At 47.9% G+C, this 19,984-nt stretch overlaps 8 protein-coding genes across 8 annotated transcripts; 5 read left to right on the forward strand and 3 right to left on the reverse strand.

Annotated features, from left to right (window-relative positions):
• Positions 1-149: 149 nt before the first annotated feature.
• Positions 150-2,209, reverse strand: COCVIDRAFT_32928 (hypothetical protein; the record flags this gene model as incomplete). The annotated part of the gene is made up of 5 exons (XM_014706605.1): positions 150-813; positions 876-1,245; positions 1,294-1,662; positions 1,715-1,936; positions 1,999-2,209. The coding sequence occupies 5 exons, from the start codon at positions 2,207-2,209 to the stop codon at positions 150-152; spliced, it is 1,836 nt and encodes a 611-aa protein (XP_014562091.1).
• A 2,012-nt stretch (positions 2,210-4,221) lies between these two features.
• COCVIDRAFT_84735 (hypothetical protein) lies at positions 4,222-4,620 on the forward strand (the record flags this gene model as incomplete). Its single annotated transcript, XM_014706606.1, has 1 exon — positions 4,222-4,620. The coding sequence occupies one exon, from the start codon at positions 4,222-4,224 to the stop codon at positions 4,618-4,620; it is 399 nt and encodes a 132-aa protein (XP_014562092.1).
• Positions 4,621-4,919: 299 nt separating this feature from the next.
• COCVIDRAFT_84626 (glycoside hydrolase family 18 protein) lies at positions 4,920-6,909 on the reverse strand (the record flags this gene model as incomplete). Its single annotated transcript, XM_014706607.1, has 8 exons — positions 4,920-5,100; positions 5,159-5,420; positions 5,473-5,622; positions 5,681-5,768; positions 5,822-6,096; positions 6,149-6,319; positions 6,370-6,659; positions 6,710-6,909. The coding sequence occupies 8 exons, from the start codon at positions 6,907-6,909 to the stop codon at positions 4,920-4,922; spliced, it is 1,617 nt and encodes a 538-aa protein (XP_014562093.1).
• Positions 6,910-7,916: 1,007 nt separating this feature from the next.
• On the forward strand, positions 7,917-9,980 carry COCVIDRAFT_85127 (carbohydrate-binding module family 50 protein; the record flags this gene model as incomplete). Its single annotated transcript, XM_014706608.1, has 5 exons — positions 7,917-8,551; positions 8,614-8,863; positions 8,918-9,387; positions 9,443-9,799; positions 9,854-9,980. The coding sequence occupies 5 exons, from the start codon at positions 7,917-7,919 to the stop codon at positions 9,978-9,980; spliced, it is 1,839 nt and encodes a 612-aa protein (XP_014562094.1).
• Positions 9,981-10,328: 348 nt separating this feature from the next.
• On the reverse strand, positions 10,329-12,458 carry COCVIDRAFT_11367 (hypothetical protein; the record flags this gene model as incomplete). The annotated part of the gene is made up of 3 exons (XM_014706529.1): positions 10,329-10,570; positions 10,623-11,934; positions 12,006-12,458. 3 exons carry the CDS (start codon positions 12,456-12,458, stop codon positions 10,329-10,331), a joined length of 2,007 nt encoding a protein of 668 aa, XP_014562015.1.
• A 1,493-nt stretch (positions 12,459-13,951) lies between these two features.
• On the forward strand, positions 13,952-16,292 carry COCVIDRAFT_11368 (hypothetical protein; the record flags this gene model as incomplete). Its single annotated transcript, XM_014706530.1, has 6 exons — positions 13,952-14,343; positions 14,409-14,601; positions 14,655-15,450; positions 15,566-15,738; positions 15,800-16,126; positions 16,230-16,292. 6 exons carry the CDS (start codon positions 13,952-13,954, stop codon positions 16,290-16,292), a joined length of 1,944 nt encoding a protein of 647 aa, XP_014562016.1.
• A 407-nt stretch (positions 16,293-16,699) lies between these two features.
• Positions 16,700-17,590, forward strand: COCVIDRAFT_11369 (hypothetical protein; the record flags this gene model as incomplete). The annotated part of the gene is made up of 1 exon (XM_014706531.1): positions 16,700-17,590. The coding sequence occupies one exon, from the start codon at positions 16,700-16,702 to the stop codon at positions 17,588-17,590; it is 891 nt and encodes a 296-aa protein (XP_014562017.1).
• A 1,028-nt stretch (positions 17,591-18,618) lies between these two features.
• Positions 18,619-19,799, forward strand: COCVIDRAFT_11370 (hypothetical protein; the record flags this gene model as incomplete). The annotated part of the gene is made up of 2 exons (XM_014706532.1): positions 18,619-19,136; positions 19,220-19,799. 2 exons carry the CDS (start codon positions 18,619-18,621, stop codon positions 19,797-19,799), a joined length of 1,098 nt encoding a protein of 365 aa, XP_014562018.1.
• Positions 19,800-19,984: the final 185 nt, after the last annotated feature.

Consider the following 19,984-nt stretch of genomic DNA (forward strand, 5'->3'; position numbering starts at 1 on the left):
ATCAACCACAGAAAGGATGAATATGTAGGTAAAAGATAATGTGACTTGGCCAGCAATTTATGGCTAATAATGCCTGTGGAATTAATCAATTACCAAGTCGATGCCAGATCAGTCACCGCAAACCCAATACCAGAGCTCAAAAACCCTAGCTAAGCCCTATCTACATTCGCAGTCTTCTCCGCATTAAACTCTGCGTTAGACTGGTACTCGCCTTCGGGAAGCTTATCAAGACTCTCATCTTCCTTATCCAGCGATCTAAACGTCCACGTAAACCCAACATAACCAAGGAACGTAAGGATAGCGATACCCGTGTACAACCACACCAGCAGCGGATCATCAGCCAAAGGCACAAAGGCTTGGGCAATGGCAGACGAAAACGCGTGAGTGAACCAGAACATACCCGTCACGAACGATCGCATGTTCCTGGGTGCCTTGGTGTACGCATATTCCAATCCAGTAATGGAAGCGAAGATTTCCGAAAAGGCGATGAGGACGTATGCCGGGACTTGAGTCCACACCGATAGGTCTGGGGGCACGTCACAGCTGCCTGCGTATTTACCGCAGGGCGACTTTTCGTAGATGAAGTGTTGGATGACTGCAGCGACCACCATCGAAAGCAACGCGCAAACGAAACCAGCTTGGATTTTCTTCAGAGGCGAAAATTTGATGCCCCCGTGAGCGAGCTTGGGATAGATAACCTTGTCGAAGATCGGGATGAAAATTAGAAGAGTGAAGGGGTTCAGGTTGTGGACAATGTCGTTTGGTACGCCGTTGAGTTTCATGGTCGATGCCTGGGAGACCAAGTTACTTGTCCTAGATTGGAAAGACTAAAGTCAGCTTGAGTTTCGTATACTGCAATAGGGTTCAGGACGCACATTTGACTATAAGGCAACCAAAAGATAGGCAGCCAGAGGAACACCTCGCAGGCCTTGATACCACGCCGGACCTCTTCAACCCACGCATCGTCAAACGTCATCCACGACGGCTTATTGGCCATTTTGCTCGGCTTCGCGCTGTCCCAAATATTTGGATCGGAGAAGTTCCTCCATGTGCGCATGGGGTTTATCGAGAAACGACCTTTCAAGACCAATCCGTACACTCTTAAGGACTTGAGTAGTACATCGCCCTGTGGCGGCTTCTTGACGTAGTGTTTGCTGAAAACGACCATCAAGAGTGGGCAGAATGCAAAGAGAATGGTTGGCAGTGTGAACGAAAGCCAGAATCCTACGTATTTTTCGGCGTACACTGAGAGGAAGGTTAGCAGCTATATCGCCATTGTCAAAATCAACCTACCCATAGAGACTTGACCAACCAATGCTCCCACATTGATCAAAAGGTAATAACGCATATAAATCCTGGAGTAGGTGATTCCAGGGTCGACAATGACGCGTTCTCCGTTTGGCTCGACGCGTATGGTCGCCCTTGGGTGACTGGCCTCATATTGCTCCGCAATGAGCGGCGAGATACAGCATTTGAACAATCCAACACCCGCACCAAATAAGATCAGACCCAGGATAAATGAAGCAAGAGCTCCGTTCGGGTTTGGTCCCATGACTTGAGGGATGGCAGCGATGATGATCAAGATGTGTCCCAACGTGGCAACGCAAATAGCCACGTAAATGGTCTTGAACTTGCCTAAGTACTCATCTGCTAGCCAGCCACCTAGATAGTGTATTTAGCAGAGATATAGCGAGTTTGAAAGGAGGACTCTTACCGACCAAAGGCATGATATAAGAAAAGAAGGTGTTAAATTGAGTCAGACCCGTACTGGCACGTTGACCCATTCCCAATGCTCCGGGCTGACCATCACCAGCGGCTCCAGCTTCGGGGAATGGTCCTGTTGTAGGCAGTGGCTGCTGAATGAAATTTACAAAGACTGCTGTTGTTCCGTAGTATGCAAAACGCTCACACATTTCGACAACTCCGATGACATAAACTATCCGTAGAGTTGAAAATTAATCTGAATGATACAGAAAGATATTCGGGTAGTATACGTACTCATCCAGCTGACCTTTCCATAAACGCGGCGAAGTGTCGCCCATTCTTCATCGGTAGGATACTCCTCGCCATTGGGACCGCGAAGACTCTCAGAAGTTTTCACAAAGCTGTCTTTCTTCTCAAAACTTGCACTTGCTCTCACATCATTCTGAACGGCAGGGGTGGCTGCCAGAGCGGCATCCACAATCTCTAGATTGGCACCGGTCGACATTGTGACGAGCGTTGAGTGAACGGACCTCAGTCCCGCGAAAGGAGGCCATTCAAACTATTTATGTCGGTCCTTACGACACAATTCTTTCGCCTTGTGAGCTGCCTCATTTAGCAAAGCCGTCAACGATATGCCTCTGGGCACCGAAGAAGCTGTCCAACATGTCGAACGCCCAGAGATAAGCATCAACATAGAGAGCAAGGTAGTTCTTCCAAAACAATCCTTCAATCCACTCTCGTGGCGTTGTGCGTGTGATTGGTGCAGAGTAGTCTTGGATAACGGGTGTCCGTCCTTGGCAAATGCTGCTGTGCTGAGCCAAGCGCAGAGAATCCAATTACATGTGCTGCTCAGATGCAAGAGTGCAACTTGTCCCACCACCTGATAGCAGCCGAGAAATTCACGATGTATGGCATTCTAACCCCAAGGATCTCTTGATCAACGGAGAACGAACACCTTCCTTATCAAGTGCGGTCGACGCTCTTGGCGGAAAATACAAGCTTCAGATGCGAAACTCTCGACACTTGGGTATTTAAAAAACGACCTTTCGTAGAGTTACTTATACTTCCTCGAGATTGCACGCGATCTGCTCCACCGCAAAGCTACCACATGGGAAACCACACGGGCGTTGAGAGCTGTAAGATGTGATGCTAGAATGACGAAATGTGGTGTCTCGAGCAGGTTTAAAACACTATTAAAAGATATTGAAAATAAGTTGCATGAGATTGGTAGTGATTGTGTTCGTGTTGCGATGCAGCAGAAAAGGTCGCCTGACTCCAAAGTGCCAATCCTACCCCACTTTCTACTTTCAATGCCAATTACTATGTTAGGACACTGACCCGGAACTAGATATTAATGCAGAAAACTAGCCGACTCGTAGAAAGATTGTCTTGGTTTTTAGCCAATACAGAATCCTCGACTGCGGAAAGAGATATGCAGAGACGCCTTTATTCACGTTCGTTTGTGCTCATATGTGACGATAAGATCTAACCTCATCTACAATCATCATGATGGATAATTCAAGTCGACTTCCTGTAGATTATTGGCGGTAGGTCGATCCAATGCTAAGGTGGCTGAGAGATAGATATGATCACCTTCGGTGCCGAATCAATACGTTTTTGCAGTGTGGGTTTTACACTTGTGTGTTATCGTAAGTATAAATAACCGTCTTGAGATCTAGAGACGGAACTCACTATTTTGCTTGCAAATATTTTGTCACTGTGTTCATATTGCGACAGGAAGTTGTGAAAGTCTGAATCGATCTATACTACTAGGCTTGTATCGACCTCAAGAACCCTCCTCACCAATCTTGGAATCACATGGCATTTTTCTAGGACCCGCCTAACAAGGTTACAGAATTACGTAGAATGCATAGCGCCTAGAAGTTTTGAGCAAAACTATGCTTGTTCGTGGTATATATGGCGACATGAACAACGTCATCTTGTACGCAACCAAAAATTGGTTTGACTGTACTTCAAGACCTAAGTAGATATAGTCTTCTTTCTCTCCTAATTTTCTTTCATTTGATGGAAATCAAGCTTCAGATTTCTCCTTTTTTTTCGCCTACTGCGATATTTTGAGCTTTTCTGGTTGCGCTATGCTAGTCTCGAGGGAAAGGAAATGTTGATGTTTGTCATGTGACCTGCAGACTCTGGCCAACTAACTTGACACGGAGCCCCCAAACACCTTACTCAGTGCGGACTAGACAGATAGTAGTAGTATTGCCTCTCGGGACTTAACTATGGCGCCTTCCTTTATGCACAACGACCTCTTAGTGATCGCCATTTACAGCTAGGACTTTGGTCACCATCTGGGCTGGCATAGTTCTAAAGAAACGACCCAGCGCCCTACCAACCCTACACAGCACTTGACTGCACTACAATCCGCATCCCAAACTGTTATCACCATCCCATTTCGCCGACATGGATCCTGAAGTACCCGCTAGCACGGATATTAATGAACTCACACTCTTCAGAGAGGCAGTATCCAACAAGCCTCTGGAAACCCGTCTCGCGCTCATGCGCGCTGCTCTGGCCGCAGGGTTCTCTCCCAACGAACTAGACCGCCGCCCCCGTGCTGAAGGTCGCGCACTAGACTGGGCGATCTGCGATGGTCGTTCTGTCAATTACGCTGTGCTCAAGCAAAATCTTCCTGTTGTTGAACTACTGCTCGAAGCCGGCGCCGACCCAAGGCTTCCTTCGAGGGGTGGCTCCTCGCCGATTGATTCTTTAGAGGCCTGGTTCAAGCAGTATGAGATTCATGGGGAGACGTGGGCAGAGGAGGATTTGGAGCTGAAGCCGTTCTTTGAAAAGGCATTGGAAGCCATGAAGAGGACGAGAGATGAGCTCAATGGTGAGTTTTGCACTGATGCCCTGTTGTCGGCTCATTATTTGTTCGCTAACTCAAGGTGTGAATAGCGAAAGATGCTGCTGAAGTTGCGACGAAAGATAGGAAAGAGAGCTCGTTGTCTAGCAAGCTGAAATTTTGGTGATGCAGTCTAAATACGATAGATCACATTTGCAGGCTTATCATCATGCGAATGCTGTTTAATAGAGGGTGATTTTCTCTAGATACCCCCCAGACCCATAGATTTCAGGCACATCCATCAAAATCCGTGCTGCTTACTTAAGAATACAATGCAAAACTAGCTCACGAGCGTCTCAAATCCATTAACGTATGAATCATACCCTAAGCCACACTCCTCAATTGTCAAAGCTCATAGCTCATCCCTCTTTCGCTTTCCGTTAGCCTCCTTTGGAACGAAATCCCAATTGGTACCAAAGTCCGGCATATCGAAATCTGATTCTGCCAAGACCTCTTCCTTCTTCTTAGTGCTCACCGAGGTCAACGCTTCTAACAAGGAACCGTCATCTAGGTCGATTGCCCATATCATGGTTCTGCGACGGATAATGATATTAGCACATAATCGGGCCAAGAATTCGCAGATCGACTTACCCTCCCAAGCAACGCTGATTTGCATAGTCTAGCTTAATCTTCAGCGTCTCAGCATCATCAAAGCTTGCCCATTGATTACCGCCCCAGGTGACAATCTTCGCTGCAGCTTCGAGATCGTGAGAAACCTTTGCGCCATCCTCGATGATCTTGTTGATCTCAGCGGCTGATAGCACGCCTGGGGTTCCTGTGCATTCCCCACCCTTCGCACCCTCAGTGAACTCACAGCCCGCACTCATGCAGTTGGGATCCTTCATCGTAAAAGCTAAGTGTGAGAGTTAGCATCGACACTAGCAGGTATGGGAATGGAGATTTACTTCGACCGTAGAAGCCTAGACCCATGACTACGCGAGCAGGGTTGATGTTGTTTCTCCAGAGAAGTTCGAGCCCTAGCTGAATTTCGGTAAGGTTGGTGTGTGCGAAAGCGTATGGACCGATGCTTTTGACTGTACTGTCCCAAACACCGTCTGGATAATGCGAAGTCAGCATATTTTCCCCCATTGCAAGAGATGAAAACTGTCTTACGGATGTCATAAGTCATGATATTGAACCAATCTACCCATGGCTCCAGCTTGATGATGTCGAAGCCTTTCATGTACCAGTAAGATGCTGGCTAGATGGGAATTAGTTACGTGAACTGCTTAGTTTGACGAAAAGCCAACTTACGAGTGTGAGCGTAAGGCCGTAGTATCGACCACTGCCGTTGAGGTGGTTGCGCAGATTCTTCAAAAAGGTTACATAATTCTCAAAATCTTCCGCAATACCTCCACGGTCCTCTGCAACAGGGTATTCCCAATCGATATCAACGCCATCAAAGTTATTGGCTTTCATGAATGTCACTAGCGATTCGAAGAATGAAGCTTGTGCAGAAGTGGATTTCGCAAGGTCGGAGAAGGTGGTCCGGTATGGGCCAGGATCATTCATGGCCCATCCACCGATAGCTACAGTAGACATAATCAGTAACAGGTTAAGTAGGAACTAGGTTGTACTGACCGATCCAGACTTGAAGTCCGGGCTGCCTTTCCTTCAGTTTGGTTACTCTCTTGTACATTTTGGCCGTCTCAGCATCCATAGCATCGATGCGGAATGTTGTTGGGTTGATAAGCGCGAATGCAAAGTTGATATGAGTGTATGCTCCAAGAGGGATGTCTTCCGGTGGCATAGCTTTGCATCTATCAGTATAATATTAATTAACAGAGTACAAAATTGCTTACTTCCACACGGTCTTTGCATATTCCAGCCCTCATAATAGCCTATGAGTTTCTCATCCGCAGTCCTCGTATTGCATTGAGGCGAGGGTGTGACAACCCCATTACAAAAGTCTGAAGTCGTGCCACAAAAGCCAAAGTCGCTGCAGCACACGTTGAGAGGGCATGTTGAAGCATTGGACCACTGGGCTCCCCATCCAGGATCGCATTCGCTTTTGTAGTTGCATGTGGAAATACAACCCTCACCGCAGAAGTCGGGACCAAGTCCACAAACAGCTTTTCCAGTCGTTGGGTCTCTACAAAACTCGTTAGTAAAGCGATAAGTCTTTTTCCATGGTGGACGAACAGCGCTCCGCAGCATCCTATCTTGCAACCCTTCGTCTTACTGCATGTAAAGTCATCGTCCTCGGCTGCTGCTTCAGCGCCACCTTGGAGAGCGAACGTGCGAAGGCTGGGGTTCTCTTGGGCCAGAACAGAAAAGAAGCTGATTGACTGCAATCCCAAACCAAGCAATAATGCCCGTCTTGTAAACGATCCGACAGCCATGGTTGTAAAAAATTCACAAAGTACACTAGGTTACGGCGATGTTTTTTTTCACAAACTACGAAAGAAAGAGTGGCAATGGACTTCAGTGTCAACAGCGAGGGGACTTCGCCGAGCTTGCTTCACAACCATTGCGACTGCAAGCTCGGGCATAGACCATAATGGCCGATCTAATTTCAAAATGGTGCTAGAAAGAAACGGTTCCTGCATTCCCCTGCAGACAGCATCTGCTAGTTCGCGGATGATCTCGTCCCTTACAGCATGGAAGCAGTGGCAAGCCAAGATTAGTGGAGAGTATGTTGAATCTGTTCTTTGTTTAGCATTCGAGCTAGCCTATCATAACTTGATGTCGATTATTGGGGTGAACAGAAGGCCTAAATGCGGGCCCGGCAGCCAGGATTCTGTCGGCACCTACCACATGTAGGCTTGGTGGCCTGAATACCGAGTCTTCATAAAATGTCTGTTATCTGGGGCGGCCTTACGGCGTTGGGGTCTAAGATGCTAGTGAATCGGCCCGCGCCCTGACAGGCCCTTCGCGAACATCGATCCAACTAGCCCGTTCTGTTGTATTGGTATTGTAATTTACACTTAGCGTAGCCCCTGCATGAAAATTGAATCCTTGTCTATATGTCCCACAGCTACTCGGCTTGCAATCACTTCCATTTTGATCGCTTTAGTGCATACACTACATACTAGTTTGTTCCGCCGAACTGCCGCCCAAGGCGTGCCATCGATGGATACTCGGTTTACAACTCGGAAGGAGCCTTCCTTCTGGTCTGCTTGCCTAAGGCTGCCAGCAGGGGTAAGGATATTTCGAGCATGTCTGGACTGATGCCAGGGGACGATGCTCATTAAACGGAATGCACAGTCTGTGGCTACCGTACCACCTACTTTGCCTGGAAGACCTTGGCATTTTGCTGGCACGAGGCTTCCCCCATCTCAACGTCAAGTTCATACCAGCTCATACCTGAGCTTTTGGATGATTGACGACATATTCACTCATTTTTGCCATGGTTACGATGTCTTTCTGGCGGGGCTTCGTTGCCGCGTCGATTTTTTTCAAGTTCAGTAATGCACAAACCAGCAGCCCTACAGGACCTACACACCCCAACATTGCCAAAAATTGCAATGCTTTCCATACTGTTGTCAGCGGCGACGGATGTTGGGCAGTGGAAACCAAATATGGGATCTCGCACGCTAACTTTATCAAATGGAACCCTGATGTTTCTGACGACTGTTTGACCAACTTCTGGCTTGGTTCGTCATACTGTGTCGGAGTTGGTGCACTCCCGAGTTCCAGCATCAGGAGTAGCTCTGCGAGTAGGCCAGTTACGAGTTCCAGTATCAGGAGCGGCTCTTCCAGTGTGCCAGTCACGAGTGTGCCCAGCAGTACGATCAGCTCATCGAAGACCTCATCAGTAAAGTCTTCTAGTACACGGAAGCCTGTTACTCCTACTGCCCCGTACTCTATTCGAGAGCCGGTACACACATGGAATATCTCAAGCACTACGGTGGAGACTGCCTTTCCACCGAAGAAGACACAAGCAGGACAGGTTTCGTACTGCAACAACTGGCATCTGGTGTCAGCTGGAGAAACATGTCAGCAAATCGTCGGTGCAGCTACTCGAGCAACAATGGCACAGTTGTGAGTCAAACTCCTACTTTGGTATTAGTTAAAAGAAGAAAACTAATTGCTGGTGTACGTAGTCTTGACTGGAACCCAGCCCTAGATAGTGACTGCTCTGGACTCTATGATGGCTGGTGGGTGTGTATTGGCATCCAGCCGCAGTCCATGACGGTGACGTTCGACTACACCACTACCGCCGCTCCTGTGGAAGTTCCCGAGCCCACGGCATATACGCCAACAACATACCAGGATGCAGACTCCAGCTTCGTAGCTTCACCAACCCAAGCAGGCCTTGCCTCCAACTGCAAGGCTTTCCATCAAGCAAAAGATGTAAGAATCCAGTATCTCTAACGCGTAGATTTACTAACCAAGTGTGCTTTAAAGGGAGAAACTTGCAGGCAGGTACTTCAGTATGGTCTCGTTTCGCAACAGCAGTTCTTTGCTTGGAACCCTGCGCTGAATGGCAACTGCGATGGCTTGTGGTTGAACTACTACTACTGTGTGGTAGCTGGAGACGCTCTACCTGCACCTCCTGTGGAAACAAAACGGCCTTCTTCGGTACCCCAAAACCAAATTAGTACCTGCAATACATGGTACAAAGCAGATGGCTCTGAGACCTGTGACGAGATTATAAGTATGTATGGCCGGTTCTCGAAAAATGACTTGATCAAATGGAACCCTACTGTCGGAACAAACTGTGGGGGTATAGCTGCAAACCAGTATCTCTGCATCGGTATTCCTGGAACACCGACTACTCGTACAACCGGTGTACCGAGTACCACTGCTCCCCCCTCTGAAATGCCTACACAGAGTGGCATGGTGGATAATTGTAGTGATTTCTGGCTTGTCTCTCGGTAAGTTGTAACTCTTGCAGCGTGCGATATTCATACATACTAATGGGTCCACCAGATCGGATACATGCGCTTCAATTGCTAGCAAAAAGGGATCTACAGAGCTTCAGCTCTTGACCTGGAATCCAGCACTAGGCACCTCCAAGTGTACGAACCTTACACCAAACTTTTACATTTGTGTTGGCGTCGCGAGTGGGAGTGTGACTACTACGAAGCCTACGACTTCCAACTCCGCATCATCCAGCGGACCTTCTTCTGCACCTGTTTCATCTAGCGCAACAACATCGGCTGGTGGAGCTATTACCACACCCTCTCCAACACAGGGAGGGATGGTTGCTGGTTGTAGGAGATTCTATTTTGTTCAGCCCGGCGATGGATGCTGGGCCATTGCCAACTCCGCTGGCATTGCTTTGAAGTAAGTCGGTGGACTCTGTTATGTGCAAGAGTGTTTACTAATATTGATTCTCAGTGACTTCTATAAATGGAACCCAGGGGCTGGTTCTGACTGTTCGAACCTGTGGCTGGATACCTGGTACTGTATCGGAATTGCTGGGCCAGTCACTACAATCTCTAGTGGGCCGCCCGTGCCAACATAGCTGCTGGTCTTTGTTTCATAGCTGTGTTATGCGTAGGGAGAGTTTGATATTTTGTAGTATTAATGCATACATGTATAATTAAACGGAACTTTATCAGGACACTATGATCATTGAAGGGCTACCGATGTTGAGGTTGTCCCTATCATTTCTCTAAAATAGTTCAGGGTATCAACAAGTTCCTTATGACTTGAGATAGTGCTTTTTCAGCTACCATCACATAGTGAACAGCGTATCTCCGTGGCAACTTGATGAATGTTGGAGCTGAAGATGACATTGATAAGAGACATATTACTTAGAAGTGTAAATAATACATAAAGAAAGAAGGACCGGGTTGCCTGAAATAGCCAATCAGGAGTCACTGCCGCTGCACCCATTTGTAAATCCTCCAGAGGCCATGACAACTTTGTTGTTTGCAAAGCACCTTGCCTTAACCCAAACTGGGGTGCGGAAGCTTGCAAACCATTCATAACCGTTTTCATCCGGTTCATCAAAGTATGAGAACCCCCATTCATGGACACCCAAGCCCAAGCATTTTCTTGTTTGGTCAAGAATGGTTTCTTGTCCGTAGTCCCAACTGCTGAATCCAGCACCTGCATCCCAGGTTAGTAAAGGTTAAAATTTCAGTATCGGATCATAATGTACCTCTGATTTCGTAGTAGCTCCAGAGGAATTTGTAGTCTCCGTTGCATGAACCGTACGTCGCCTTCACCGGCCATGGCCTGTTATCGCGCTTGACATTAATCTCATACGTGTAATCGTCTCGGCGCCATCTTCCACCAAACTTCCAATTTAGCGGGTTCTCGGGATCGTTTCCATCACAACTGTGAACGATTCGTTGGAAAGATTCGATACAGTCATCTTTTTTGAAGTCGCCAGCGTCCTGGCCGAGCTGCAAAACAAAGGTATGTTCGTCCAGTGTGCCTGGGTAATACGTGAATTCCCTTCTCCAGCCAACTTCGTGATCAGGCGCGTTGACATCTGTGCCACAGAACTTTTCAATGCTCTCGTTCATCCTGTCACCTGTTACATAGCCTTTGCGCCCTTCTTTTTGCCAGCATTTGAACTCGTCTGTGACGGCACACGTCTCAGAGTCTTGACCGAGTACTTTGGCGCGAAGATCAATGCCTTTGGCAAGTGCGAATGAGGCAATGGTTTCGTGTCCCAGTTCATTAGGATGGAAGAGTTTACCAAAACTGTCGGGTAGTCCTAAGCCCAGTGTCGGGTCAAACCAGTCATTATCTCCTGGACAACCGGGTGGTGCAGGAGCTCGTTTGTTGAGCTTATGGATAACTTCTGCACCGGGAGAAGGTGACTTCCAAAGAATACTGTTGTAGATGCTCGGGTCAATTGTGTCCTTGTTCGAGGGAAGTGTGCCATTCTCGTGCATTTGCTTGATATCTTCTTGTCTTTTCCTGAGCTCGTCATGTTCCCAACTAGCCAGATCCGTTGACGGTTTGAAGAACTGGAGGTCTGGTTGGTCTGAGTCGGGATATTTTCCGCTTGAGGACGGATCGCACATCTGACCTTTGACTCCGTCTCGCACCCAAGGATCCCAGTTCGAAAATCCGATTTGGTATTTGATAGACTCTTCGTCGCGCAAGATGTATATGACGTCTCTGATCGCATTGTTGATGGCCAAAACGAGTTTGTTGAACCTTTCTCGTCGCGCAGTTGTGAGCGTAAGAGCAGTCTTGAACCAATATTTGGGAAGCCATCTACTAAATGCCCACGACTGTTTGGTGGCACAATCATCATTCTCAGTATTGAAGAACTGGGAATAGCCGTTATACACGACGACCCCATCTTCGGCCATCTTATCGTTGAGAGCCAACAGGATCTGCTTGAGATTGGACTTGAGAATGGTATCGATGTTCTCTTGGGCTTTGTCGATGATTGCATTGCATGTCTCTTCTCCTTCGTAGGGAAGCATAACGCATTTCTTGATCATTCCGGCCTAGAAATTTGTAAGTGCATGTCCGAAGATGAAACCAAAATGTTTTCAAAAAGAGATGCAGAGTACCATACCAAGCAAAGATCATTTCCACCAGCAGTCATGATAACCATGTCGATGTTATCCTTGAGCTTTTCGACTTGCTCAAAAATCTGCACCGATCGGTCCCCGCTACATGCAGGAAACTGGAAGTCTTTGACTGAGGATCCGATTGTGTTGTAGACCAGCATTGGATATGACAGGTCATAACGCGAACACAACCAACTATTTTCATCGTGAAACACACTGCCTAGATGGTTACCTGAACCAATCCCAGCAGTGAAACTGTCTCCTATTGCAACCAAGCTCTTCACCCAGGAGTAGTCTGTTGGGTCTCCGTCTCTTCTCGGACGGACTACTGGTTTGCGTTCCAAGATATTCGAGATTGATCGTTTGTTGACACTTTGTCGCTGGGGTTTTATGGCAGCCCCAGAGGCTGTGGAAATGACTGATGTGAATAATACTGTCCAAGCCAGTAAGGGAGCCATGATGCCGTAAACGAGAAGGTCAGGCTTCTGCGAGATTCGGATCAATGATAGGTTGGCTATCCTTTCAAGAGATAATTGTAAGCAGACTTCGAGAAAGCAGCCGGGAAAACTCACTTAAGCAAAGCCCTCCTTTGCTCACCTGTACAAATGATGAAGACGAAGATGAGCCTTTTGCAATAACAAACGACAATCTTGGTAGGAGAAGCAATAGAGCCGAAAGCAAACCTGCCTATTCCCTGTCCAGCAGCATACGGCAATCTGAAGAATTGATAGGAGTATGGTCGCCTGAAAGTCGAGGCATGGATCCAAAACTTCTAATGCTGGTATACATTTGGGCCCGTTGCACAGCCGTGTCCCTACCGGGTATCTTGTCCGCATGCATGCAACCAAATGCTTGTAGAGCTAGGCTACGGGAGGATGCAGGGGCTGCATAAAGGTTCGCACTAGCGTAAGTTGGCCCACTCATAAAATATGGGGGACGCGCCTGGATGCTAGCGGCTCGGGACGCCTGATTGACCCTGGAAAAGCATCCAAGGCCCGAGGCTGATGAAAGAAGATGAAAGTTAGGGAACTTCAGGGGATAGGATTTTCAAGGCCTCCACTCATGATCGGAGATACGCGTTCCGCGTCATACACTTTTTGGCTGTCATAAGGTTAAGAGAAGCTTGACGGATCTGATTTCTTACGTCATCAGCACATATGTACATGCTAAGGTACATGCCTCAGAAAACTGAGTGCGATACAATCGTTCTGTATAGGCGGGGTGCTTCTTCATCAGCTTATCGATCTTGTGACATTTCCCGTGTTCTCAGATATTGTACTTGGCAGCCTACATGCCCACACATCCATTGAATCAGATGCACCAAAATTGCGACGTTGCATGCAGATAAAACCCTGCATATATTTTTTAGGCGGCCTCTATCGAAAGCGGCCTTACCAGGCACCTTCCTCGTGGCGCGAGTGCCGTCCTTGGTCTGGGTTCATCTACTGACCCTTCACTATCATCTCGGCCCTATCTCGCCACTGTGCCGGGTCAGGCGTTCCGCTGTTTTGTTACGGTATCGTGTAATTTACTGGGATCGGCTTTCGAGACAGTCTTGAGCTGCGAAGCTAATGAATTTGACCAACACATGACAGCACGGCTGGGTGTTCTAGCATGGATTGCAAGGATAATTATTCATTCTAGTTACCCGTGTGCACTTGTGCCACTCTTCAACAGTTATATTTAGCGCATGTCAATATCCATGCCTTGGCTTTCCCTTTATGGAAGGACCAAACTAGTTCTCTTATGGTGGAAAATGATGGGCGCAGCGCACACAAGGTCTCTTGAGATACGGTACTCGCAATCGTGACCTGCTGTGTTCTCGTGGTCCTACTCACCAAGTATTTCCAACTGTGACATGTCGTAAAGACGTGACTCAATACATTCGGTGAGCACACTTGATTCCTACCATGTAAAATGTAGCTAACTTGCTCATAGTTTTTATTGCACCATGGGTTCTTCCATCTTAACACTCGTTTTCTCTACTATCCTGGCCGCTCATCCTGTTCTTGCAGGGAGTCGTGCCTGGGAATCTTCTATCGTTTATACTCCACCCAGTCACACTGAGCTGCATGGCGACCTTTTCGTACCTGAGAAAGAGAATGCGACAATTGGCACGGGCTCTCGGAGGTCTACGAACACAATCAAGAAGCGCTATGTGACCATCAACCCAGGTGCCGCCAACTCGGACGACCGCTTGTGGCCAAACGGCAAGATTACATATTGCTTTGAGTCGAAAGCTACAAAGGAACTTTTCTTCGAAGATCTGCTCGAGGCGAGAAAGCTATGGGAAAACTCAGGGCTTGGATCTGGCTTTGACTGGGAAGAAAAGGACGAGTCGTAGTAAGTTGATCCTGATAAGAAACTAATTTTTGAAGATTGCATCAATTCTGACAGAACCTTTGTAGCTGTAACAACAACGCGAACAGGCCGAACTTCCTTCTCATCACCAAGAGCGATGGGCTGTCCTGTACTGTTGGCATACCGCCTCTTAATAAGATGAGCGGCGACCCAGAGAACAGAGGGCCTCTAATGAGACTGACTGCCGATCTTGATATTGGAAAGCAAAACTTGGTTGCCAATTTTGCGCATCAAATGGGTGTAAGCATCCCTTCATGTTTGTTTCATCGAAGCCCAGCTAATAAGAGACTTAGCATGCGTGGGGCCTGCATCATGAGCATCAAAACCCAGCTTTCTGGTCATCTGACTACGCTGCTGCCGGCGGAAATGTCTTCGGTTCTTCAAATTTCAAATGCCAGAACCTGAAAGACTACGCCAGCGTCGCTGCGACACTGACTGCCGATCAAATGAAGAAAGCCTGCACTTCGAGGGCTTTTGCTAAGGCTCATCGATTCAGCGCTGCTGAGTATCTCCCATTTGCTGATTCAACTGCATACAGAGCGAGCAAGTCGGTTACGGAACCTGATTGGGACTCTATCATGATCTACGATAGTGGTATGGGATCAGTCTTGACCAAGCCGAATGGAGACCAGATCAAGCAAGTCCTTGCTCCTAGCCAGCGCGATGTCGAGGGTCTAAAACTGCTTTATGGCATTTCGCCCAAGTCAAAGTTCAATCCACTTGGAAGTAAGTCTAATTCCAAGAGGAACAAGTTCAATGACATCCGTAAGAAAGAGAGGGACAGTGGGTGTGGAGAGGTCCCCGATGATGATCCGAAAGGGCAAGTCTTGTGTACTCCCGCTACCTGCGGTGGAGGCTCTTGCCCGGCTAAGAAAGCACGAGCTGTAGAGGCCACAAGTAACCGGAAGGCATTGCCTCGTGCAATCCCGACAACAGCAGACCCCGTGTTTGGTTTCCTGAACAAACCAACACCGGGAGGTCTGGACGCTTTTGCCCAAGAGTTCTTCGATACCAAACCTTTCTTAGTTGACTTGGAGGATGTCGACAGTCGTGAGCGTTCCACTTCTATCTTCATGCAATGGAAACAAGGTCCGTTCATGGCTGGTGTCATGGGCCTGTATGGATGTACATCTGTGCTGTTGACTTCTCAATGCGGCATGTTTATGGCAAGAGACCGTTAGCCTTTTTGTAAGATATCCTTTAGCTAACAAGAGACAGTCGCATCATTGGGAAAGTTGGTGGAAGGGAAAGGCGACGGAAGAGCAATTCCGAAACGCAGTCATTAAGCCGCTAGTAGAAGGCGATATCGACAATCCCTCCTTCCTAGGATTTCCTCAACTCCCCAAGGATTGCTTAACTAAAGAGAAGAATCTCAAGGTATGAATCTCCCTTTTGTACTCGACAACTGGAATTGCCATATACTAACGACATCATCAAGGCAACCATATTCACACCAACCTTTGTCGCCGGGACCACATCAAAGTACCAGGCAAAGGTAGCAATGCTTGTCTCAGCTGTTGCTGAGTCCATGTCAATAGCAGAGTCCGATATCAAGATCCAACTTTATGACGCTAACGTGGACGACAATTACAAAGACGATTGGCAACAGGTCAAAAACACCGACACAGCAAGTGGCAAGGTAATGCTGACTTACAACAACGACATCTTCAATGATGGGAACAGGGCTGCATACCAAGTCTGGGGTGGAGCTTTGGTGGACGGTGTAAAGCAAGCTAACAGTGCTATCACTGAAGCAATGATGCAGGTGAGTTGTGATTTTTCTGTGCACCATCGTTCCACGTTTATTTGCAATCGCCGAACGAACGAAATTTGCTCATGACGTGGCATATGCTGACTTTGAGCTCTAGGACGATTGGAAACCAAACTTCTCAAGAAAACGAGCGATTCTGAGATTCTTTGGTTTGGCCTAGGCTAAGCTTCACATTTGACTTCACTTTCCCTTATTTCGTTTCGCCTCCGATTACCTTAGTCTCATCTCTTCTTCATCTATAGCTCTTGAATCAAAGCTTTCATGTATCATCGATGCTTTTCGTAGTTGGAGTTGTTCCCTAGCTAAGACGTACATTATGAGCTCTTCAGTGAAAGAAGGAGGTGTGCAGTGAAAGATACACCCACACAATGCCTTTGATGGGCTGGGAGACGATTCACTCCTTACAGCCGCTGTCCCTTATAAGCGTCTTTTCTCCCGAATACATATGTCATTGTCGCACAATTCACTCAATTACCAAGTTGGGAGTCTACATTAATTTCATAACTGCCCTAAAGGAATTTCCTTTAATCCGCAACTGGTCACATGTGTCGTGCACAATCATTCACTATGGTTTCAGTAACAGAATTTTCTGGTCCATCCTCATACTCTGGCCCAGCAACGCGAAATGCTCACCTAAATCAGTCATTATCTATACGCCATCCTCAATTCGGGTACTCTCCATCAATCTTCTCTGGTATATTTCCTTTGACTGCTCTTCCAGTCGGCTCTTTCATACAACCTTCATTCGGATTTAATACTGACTCTAGACACCTCTCTGGGCCCCATACTCCAAACATGTCCAGTCAGTCACAGCCGTCCTCCAATTTTGATGAATATTCCTTGAGAAATGTGCGCGCTGTGCGCCACAATCATCTGAGTATGCCCGACCACAGTGGATTTGTTGCCGCTGCGATATCGAGACAGAACACAACACAATTATCTAGTGCGATGCAGTCTAAGACCCAACCGCCGCCATACCCACTGCATGACGAGACCTTTCATACTCAGTCAACCAATAGTGTCCATAATTCTTACGATATATATCTCCGTCAGCCAACAGCAGAAGACTTTCTCCGACAACATCATCCATTACCACCACCGCCAGTGGAAGTATGCGACATCGGCCAAGATCTGCCAGTAATTGAGCCAGATTCTTACCTAGAAATGGATCAGCTTGAACAGCCTATTGAAGGTCCTAGCAATTCCCAACCTGGTGAGATAGATACAGATACCCCAACGCATCCTTCCACCAAGTCTTCGCCCGAACCATCATTCTCACATCACACCGGCCGCGTACAATCCATCGACAGTGCCATGTACCAGCCAGGTCTAGGCGGTCTACACAAGATCTCGAACATCCAACGCAAAACCTCGAAGTGCAGCAAAGTCAAAAACGCGGTGAGCAGGCTAAATCCCTTCAGGAGCCAGCGGCGGTTTGGGAGTGCGACAAAGCGATAGAAGATGAGCACGGCCCTTTGTTCGTTTCGTTTCGGGGCATCCACCAGTAAGCTAAGCCGCATAATTCGGCGGCCGGTAATGAAAGAGTCAATATGTCTGGGAGTCTCTGGCATGCGCACTTGGGATCACACTCTATCGTATGCGCGTGGAGATAGTAGGCCTGAGATTCAGCTTATCCTTTCCTGCTCTTAGTATAAACACCCAAAAGTCAGCTATTGCATTCACTAAAAACGCTTCTTCTTTTCTCTCAAATCACACTCCAACACCAACTCTTTATACCAAACAAAAACAGTGGCAGTTGCATTCATATCCCGTCATCAAACAATGGTACTAACAACGTCAGATCTCCAAGAAACAAAGCTACTCTCAGAACCCTACATTGCAGTTTTCAAAATAATATTGCTGTCCGACATATTACCTTGAAGGAACTAGACATGAAGAGAAAAAAACATAACAATCAGCCCTTCATCGTAGCGCAGCACCCCGCGCCTGCAACCCTGAACCCCATCTTTCTTTCATCTCCGTCACCCTCAAAATCCACACGAATCCCCGATATCGATGAGATCACTATCACAATGACTCACTCTACACCCAGATACATCCCCTAGCCATTTGCTACCCTCACTCACCGGTTACATCCCCCCCTTGGTATATTTTTAGCCCGCCCAGACCCTTGCAACTACGAGGTGCGGCTGAACAAGCCAGAACCCCGCGCAGTCATAACCACTCAAAAAAGGGCTCATCACTAACACCAGGATGTCTGCTGAAGTGTCACATGTGCTACCGAAGAAAATTCCATAAAAAACTCGTATAAAGCTGCTGGAAGAAAAAAATTCCTCGGGCAGCGCTTTCATCCAACATTCTCAGCACACACACACATACACACACATACACACACACACCTGACTATAAGCTGCCAGTACCACCACTAAACCATCGTCTCCATCCAAACTCCCCCATCCATTCGCAAAACCCCTAGATACATATACCAACCAGCACTCCCCCCCAAGAAAACGAACAAAAAAACCATGCCCTTCGGCCCCTTCACCCTCCAATGGCGCCCCCCAACCCCCAACCCCCCCTCCCCATCCCCCCTCCCTTCAGGTCTAACCCGCACCTACATCCCCACGCCCTCGGGCCCCCTCGAACTCCTCTGCGCCCTCCCCTCAGCCCCAACCTCTCTCCCCCCTCTCTTCTTCGCCCACGGCGGCTTCGGCTGCGCCTCAGTCTGGATCCCTTACATGCAATTCTTCAGCGCAAAGGGTTATCCGTGTTATGCGGTTAGCTACCGGGGTCATGGCGGGAGTTGGTATCCGGGGTTTTTGGGTTTGTATTTTACGAGTCGAGGGAGTATGGCGGGGGATCTTGTTGCGGGGATTGAGGCGGTGGAGGGGATGGAGGGGAGGAGGAGGGGGGAGGGAGAGAAGGTTAGGGTTGTGTTGGTTGCGCATTCGGCGGGGGGAGCGTTGAGTCAGTGGGTGTTGGGGAAGGGGTTGGTTAGGGTGAGGGGGTTTTGTATGTTTGCTGCTGTGCCGGGGTTTGGGTCGTATGTTATCCTTTTCTTATCCTTCTCATTTTCGTTGAGTATGGTGCTTGACGGATGGGGGGAAGATGCTAACGTGGAAATAGGTGGTCGTGTTATGCGTTCTGGGCCAGTTCAGCACTGCCGAACTTTGTTTACCGTTGCTTCCATTCTAGGTATCTACTTGCAACTACCAAGCAAGTCAAAGATCCATTCTTTACGGCATCGACGCCTTGGTCGGTTGTACAAGCTTTGGAGCGTCTGCTCAGCCCATACGAATCTATGCTCTGGGCCATGCAAGCGCTTTTTCCAATCGTCACAGGCCCAGATGTCATCCAGTCCATCGTTGGGTGGAAGCCGAAACAACCGACGAAATCAAATGCGGGTAAGAAAGCCGGTATTGTATCGAGACTGTTCGTTCTTGCTGCTGAGTTCGACGTCCTCTGTACACCTTTCGTCTTGCTAGACGCCGCAAAGCGCTACCGTACGGCATTCCTCGATTGCGTGAGACTGAAAAAACTAGATGGCGTGTCAGAGGATTCTGTCGACACTGCAAGTGACGAGAGTGCAGATTGTAACGGTGTAAAGTTTGAAATCGTAAAAGGAGTGGCGCACCATTTGCAGAACCATGTCGAGTGGGAAAAGGGTGCCGAAGTATTGCTTGACTGGGTCAAAGAGATCGATTGAGGTCTTGCAGCCAGAATTTCCTTATTGCCAATAGCCCATCCTGTTAGCAAACATATGTATTGTATAATAGCGACAATCCCCACTTGAAAGCACAAGCTACATTTACTCTCAGAGAAGGCGATGATCTTCGTCGGTAATCTGATTGGAAACCAACTTCCTGAAATCCACACTATCGTATGCGAGGA

Source organism: Bipolaris victoriae (assembly GCF_000527765.1).
Source record: "Bipolaris victoriae FI3 unplaced genomic scaffold scaffold_2, whole genome shotgun sequence".
In the NCBI taxonomy this organism is placed as follows: Eukaryota; Fungi; Ascomycota; class Dothideomycetes; order Pleosporales; family Pleosporaceae; genus Bipolaris; species Bipolaris victoriae.